This window comes from Myotis davidii, unplaced genomic scaffold (assembly GCF_000327345.1).
Source record: "Myotis davidii unplaced genomic scaffold, ASM32734v1 scaffold181, whole genome shotgun sequence".
In the NCBI taxonomy this organism is placed as follows: Eukaryota; Metazoa; Chordata; class Mammalia; order Chiroptera; family Vespertilionidae; genus Myotis; species Myotis davidii.
This window is the reverse complement of record NW_006291504.1, coordinates 2,859,570-2,865,683: the sequence shown is the minus strand read 5'-3', so window position 1 is coordinate 2,865,683 and position 6,114 is coordinate 2,859,570. Positions and strand designations below refer to the sequence as shown.

General features: G+C 60.8%; 1 protein-coding gene across 1 annotated transcript in view; it reads right to left on the bottom strand.

The window, feature by feature from the left end:
• Positions 1 to 3,855, bottom strand: part of LOC102767965 (multidrug resistance-associated protein 9) — a 43,982-nt gene extending 40,127 nt beyond the window's left edge. The window contains exons 1-4 of the mRNA XM_015564695.1: positions 3,734 to 3,855; positions 2,168 to 2,458; positions 463 to 610; positions 12 to 206 (exon numbers count right to left, since the gene is read on the bottom strand). Of these exons, the coding sequence (XP_015420181.1) occupies positions 12 to 206; positions 463 to 610; positions 2,168 to 2,458; positions 3,734 to 3,855 (756 nt within the window). The remainder of the gene's footprint in view (positions 1 to 11; positions 207 to 462; positions 611 to 2,167; positions 2,459 to 3,733) is intronic.
• Between the last annotated feature and the right edge of the window lie 2,259 nt (positions 3,856 to 6,114).

Sequence of the window (6,114 nt, the reverse complement as noted above, 5' to 3'; positions counted from 1 at the left end):
TTGAAGGACACCAGATTCTCGAACACCAGGGTGGACACGGCCACTTTCAGCCGGATCGCCGTGCGGTAGTTGATGGCCCAGGCCAGGGCCCAAAAGAGGACTTTGGTGAACTCGGTGGCAAAGAGGGCCGCGCACAGGCCGACGCCAACCCAGACGCTGCGGGCGGCGCTCTCCGTCTGCCGGAGGATCTGGTGGATGAGGACCATCTGCAGAACAGCGAGGGGAGGGGGGAGAGGAGAGGACCGCTGGGTGAGGACAGGCGGGCGGCCCCCATGATGTCCCCACCGGCTCCAGGAGGCAAACTTTTTAATTAATTTCGGCAGCTGCCGCTGTGCGTGGCGAGGATTCGCCTGATGGAAATTCGCCCCCCAGGAGCTCAGAGATCAGGGCAATGTCGCAGAGGAAGGAGCTGATGATTCCCTCTCGGTCGGGCCCGGGGACCAGGCAGAGGGCACCGCTCACCGGCCCGATGGCGGCCATGACGACGCACAGGATGTTGACCACCGTGTCCATCAGGACCCGTGTCCTCTGAAACTGCCAGACCACTCGGCCCAAGGAGGCCTTCTCGGGGCCCACCCTCGCCACCTCCTTGTCCCAGAGCACGCGGAACCTGTGAGGGAAGAGGAGGAGGAGGAAGAAAGGGCCTTCGGTGTCCGCTGGCTGCCCGGAGCCCCTCTCGGTGGGCGAATCTCTACAGGGTGCGTGGCAGACCCTGGCCGGGTGGATCAGTGGGTAGAGCACCAGTCTGCGGACTGGAGGACCCAGGTTCAATTGCGGTCAAGGGCACATACCTCAGTTGCAGGCTCCATCCCAGGCTCATGTGGGAGGCAGCCAATCAATGTGTCTCTCTCACATCGATGTTTTTTTTTCTCTCTCTCTCTTTCTTTCTCCCCGCTCCCTTCCATCTAAAAATCATTGGAAAAATATCCTCGGGTGAGGATTAAAAAATAATAATAAATAAATAGAAGAAAGCATGCATCGCAGGACCCTCCCCTGGCAGAGGTGGCTCTGGACCAGCCGCACTGACGCTCCGTCTCCCCTGACAGGGCGGCTGGGATGTGGGCGGGGCCGGAGAGAGGCCTGGGCGCCACACACTGCCGCCTGGCATGGGCGCCCTCCGCGCCCCCGCTCCCTGCCCCCACTGCCCACGTCTGCGCACAATCCCAGCCCTGATGAAATCCAGGGCACACCCTTCTCCGGGGTGGGGAGGAGTTTGTCCGTGTCAAACACAAGAAAGGACGACAGTGACGGGTGGTGCGGGAGGGGCCGGCTGGCACGGCGCCCGAGGGCAGAGCTCACAGGAAAGGGGCTCAGATCTCACTCCAGGGCCAAGGACGCTGCTGAGGGCTTTGCAGCCGCCACCTGACACCAAGATGCTTCGTATCTAAAACCTGGTTCTGGCTGCCGGCGGGGGAGTGGGTGGTGGGGAAGAAAAGGCAGGCGCGGCGAGACCGGTAAGAAAGGGGGTGTCCAGGTGAGCGTAGCTGACACTGGGCGGAGGGAAATGGGTTTGAGGGAAGACGGACGGAGAGAGGACCACAGTCCCTACTGATGAACTGACGTGAGTGTGGAGCGGACGGGGGGCGGGGGCGAGGGGCGGTGGTGAGCCGGGCCCAAGGAGCCCAGTTTTCTGCGTTGGCCAACGGTGTGACGGAGTTTGGGGAGATTTATTAATGGGGTCGAGGATCAAGAATATAGCTTTGCTCCGGCCGGCGGGGCTGAGTGGTTGAGCGTCGACCTATGACCCAGGAGGTCTCAGTTCGAGCCCCAGTCAGGGCACAGCCCAGGTTGTGGGCTTGATCCCCAGTGTGGGGCGTGCAGGAGGCAGCCGCTCCATGATTCTCTCTCATCATTGATGTTTCTCTCACTCTCCCCTCTCCCTTTCTCTCTCTGAGATCAATGAAAACATACTTTTTAAAAATAGGATGCAGCTTTAGAAGGTGATTTAGACAGCAGGTCCCATGCAGCGGCCCGATGGGGTCTCCCAGCACAGCACAGCGGGATGCTGGCCGCTCTTGTCCCGAGCCAGGGCCCCTGTAGCCCCGCGGACAGCCAGCCACGTGGCCGGAGCCTCGGGCCGCAGCTCCCAGGCCGTCCTGTCTCCCCACCGGCTCTCCCCAGTCCTCCCCTCCTGAGACACTGGACCAAGTCAGGCAGTGCGGCCCACGTCTCAGCCACCGAGAAGGGCCACCAGGACCCGTGGGTGCCGGTGTCCACGCCCGGGAAATGGAACTCCCGAGGGGGCTCCCGGCCCCCTTCCCGGCGCGCTCCTCTCCTGAGGTGACCCGGGGAGTCCTGGTACCGTTGGGCGTTGGTGTCGGAGGAGTCGTACGGCGACAGCGGGGGCAGAGTGTCCACCGTCAGCGTGTGCCTGTAGCCTTTCACCATCAGCGGCGTGAACCAGGAAAACATGGCGAAGGAGAGCAGCCCTGCGTCGTCCATGGGGTTGGACGCCAGCCTAGGACAACAGAGGCACCATGTTCTCGGACGCCGGGCCGTGGCCCTCAGCCCCTGGCGTACATTCCTGACCAGGGCGGTGCCCACGGCCGTGCTCAGAGCCGTGGGCGCGCCCAGCAGTCCTCTGAGCAGCAGTGTGATCGGACCAGCCCGCGGGAGCCGATTGTGAGCCTTCCAGGAGTCATGCAGGTCGGCTGTTACATAGACGGTATTAGAAGCCACGTGACATCCATTTCCATCAGTCACCTTACAGATAAAGGCAGTGAGTACCGGGAAGGCATCACCTCCTAATCGTTGTTTGGATGTTACCAGCATCTCTGCTCTTTGGATTATGTGAGTCCCGTGTGTGACCGGGAGCTGTGAGCACCTCCTGAACAGCCACTGTGTCTCCCGCTCACCCAAGGACGGGGGCATCAAGGAGTGAGGGCTCCACCAATGAGTAACGGTGGATGCCTTGATGGGTGGATGGGAGGGTGGGTGGGCAGACAGATGATGGATGGGTGGATGATGGAGGGGTGGGCAGATAGATGGGTGAGTGGATAAATGGAGGATGGATGGATGATGGATGGGTGGACAGGTAGATGGGTGAGTGGACAATTGGAAGATGGATGGATAGATGGATAGGTGGATGGATGGATAGATGGATGGGTGGATGGATGGATGATGGGTGGGTAGATGGATGGATGATGGATGAGTGGACAGGTAGATGGGTGAGTGGACAATTGGAGGATGGATGGATAGATGGATGGGTGGATGGATGAATCGGATAGGTGGATGTGGATGGATGGATGGGATGGGATGGGATGGGATGGATGAGTGGACAATTGGAGGATGGATGGATGATGGATGTGTGGACAGATAGATGGATAAGTGGACAAATGGAGGATGGATGGATAGATGGATGATGGGTGGGTAGATGGGTGGATGATGGATGAGTGGACAGAAGATGGATCAGTGGACAGTTGGAGGATAGATGGATGATGGATGAGTGGGTGGATGGATGGGAGGATGGATGGATGGGAGGGTGGATGTAAGATGGATGGGTGGATGGATGGTGGATGGGTGGATGGATGGGAGGATGGATGGATGGGAGGGTGGATGTAAGATGGATGGGTGGATGGATGGTGGATGGGTGGATGGATGGGAGGATGGATGGGGAGACAAAAAGACAAGCATACAGAGCCCAGCATGGGGAGCAGGGGCAGTGCCCACTCTCCTGATGGACCAGAAACGACTCTTGGCAGCCTGCCCTGCCCTCCCCATCCTCCTCGCTTACCTCGCATACGGCCGCATGGGGATCATGGTCTTCAGGCTGGGGTCGTATCTCTCTGCAAAGGACCGCCGCCGCCGGCTCCGCTTGTCCAGGTCGGAGATGAGGTAGGGGCCTTCGCCCACCATCCTGCTGGCGGTCCGGAGCCCTGGGCTCGCGGCCGAGGGGCACCGTCACTGCAGAGAGACGAGAGGCTCCCTGGGACCAGGACACCCTGGGACAGCATCAGGCAGCCCCAGGCCCCAGCCAGCTCCCTGGCCCGACCTCCGACACGGGCTCGCCCTCCAGCCTTCCGCGTTGACGGGGGAGGGGAGGGGGGCCAAAAAGACACAAAGAGGTTGAAAGTAACAGGATGAGAGAAGGACTCGAACCCACAGCCGTTTGGTATGCAGGCTGAGGCTCTAACTGCTGAGCACACTGGCCAGGCAGACTCCCTGGCTCTTCTCCTGGCCAAGTGCCCTGGCAGCAGTGGGCTGGCAGCTGCCTGGAGGGCCCGGACCCGAGGAGCCAGCAAGGGGACGGCGTCCCTGGCCAGGTTCGAGAGTCGAGGCCGGACTCGCCCTCCGACACTCCCGGGGGGCTGGACCCCGTGGTGGCTGGCAGAGCGGCAGCTGGGATGCATGCGACTAGATTCGGCAGTCCCGGGGAAATGCAACTTTATGCCAGGAAGGCTGCTTGCGCCAACCTCTGTGCCATCTATGTGCCAACCTCTGCCAGGAGCGAGGCGCTGCCTGGAGTGACGAGTCTGCTTCCTGCGGTCCTGGGGCACGTGGGGGCTCCTGATGAGCTGGGGGGAGCCCCTGAGGCCCCGACCACGCCCCCAGGACCCTTCCTGGTCGGCCTCCTCCACTGGGAGCACCTGGGCGGGGGGCGGGGGGGAGTGGGGGGGACAGGCCCCGGCGTCCTCTGCTCACCGGTGGGGTCCTCACCTGACAACAGGCCGGACAAGCAGACACAGCAAGGTCTCCGCTCAGAGCAGAGTACAAACCGGCACATCTCGGACCCCAGGCAACTCCCAGTCCATGTTCTTTGGGCTGCACATATTTTTAAATTGTCTTAAATTTGAATTAGGAGATGCCACAGTAACAGAAAAAACAGACCCGTGGCCTGTGTCAGACACCCAGGAGCACCATATGCCCTTGCGGCTGCAGGCGGCCCGTGCTGGGCAGCGTCCACCCCTCGGGCAGGGCACGCAGGCCCCGGTTTGCCGCAGGCCCCACCCTTCCCTATTGTCCTCTGACTCTGGGTGACATGGCCCATCTGCCAGGTGACATTCGTCATCACGTTTGCCATACTGTCCTCCTTAGAGCAGATTCGTTTTTCTCTTTCCTTGATTCGCTCCAAAGAGGGAGGCCCGCAGGCACCCAGAGGGCGTTGCAGGACGAGAGGTTCCCGCGGCTCGGAGCTGTGCTATTTCTGCCTCTAACCCAGAAAACAGGCGCGCGCGCTGTTGTGTTTGAGGACTGGACTCTGAGTTTCCCGCCGCCCATCGTGGACATCTTTCCAACCAAAAGCAAGTGCACTTTCCACCACAAACCTTCCTGTCCCTTTAACTAGTCTGTTCTCAATTCAGAGCCGCCCAGATTGCCAGGATCTGATGGTCTCACGCCTTCCCCACCCCACAGCCCTCCCCCTGCATGGAGCCACCCCCCCCAGAGAGGAAGCTGTCCGCAGTCCCCGTCCTCACCGCCCCGCCTCCCCTCCAGCTGTCCCCGCACCCACGTTGGCATCAGACCCCGGGAAGGGCCCTGATGTTGGGGGGGGAGGGGAGCCAGGGGAGGACAAAGCCTGGGCTGCAGGGGGGAGGGGGCTCTGCTAAAGTGCCCTCAGTCCTACGGGCCCCCACGGTGAGCAGTGCTGGGTCCCCATGAGGGCACCCCTCCAGGTGGAGAGGTCGGGGCGAGACTGGAGGAGGGGAACTGCTTTAGACCTGACCCATGCGAGCCACACAGACGTGGGGCCGGAACTCAGGGTTTTTAACAATAAATCGCGTGATAAATTGGGAACAGGACATTGTGTGTGAGTGTGAGGTGTGTGTGTGTGTGTGTGTGTGTGAATGTGACTGTGAGTGAATGTGTGTGAGAGAGAGAGAGGCTGTGAGGTGTGAATGTGTGTGAGGTGTGTGTGAGTACATATATGTGTGTGTGACTGAGGTGTGAGTGTGTGACTGAGGTGTGAGTGTGTGACTATGAGGTGTGTGAGTGAATGTGTGTGAGTGTGAGTGTGAGTATATGTGAGGTGTGACTGTGTGAGAGACTGGGGTGTGAGTGTTAGTGTGAGTGTGAGTGTGAGTGTGCGGTCCCAGTGGGAAGCCCGCTGGCACTGCTGCCTTTTCGTGGACGAGGCCAAGGCTGCGAGGGGAGGAGCCAGGCCGTTGGCTGGAGGCG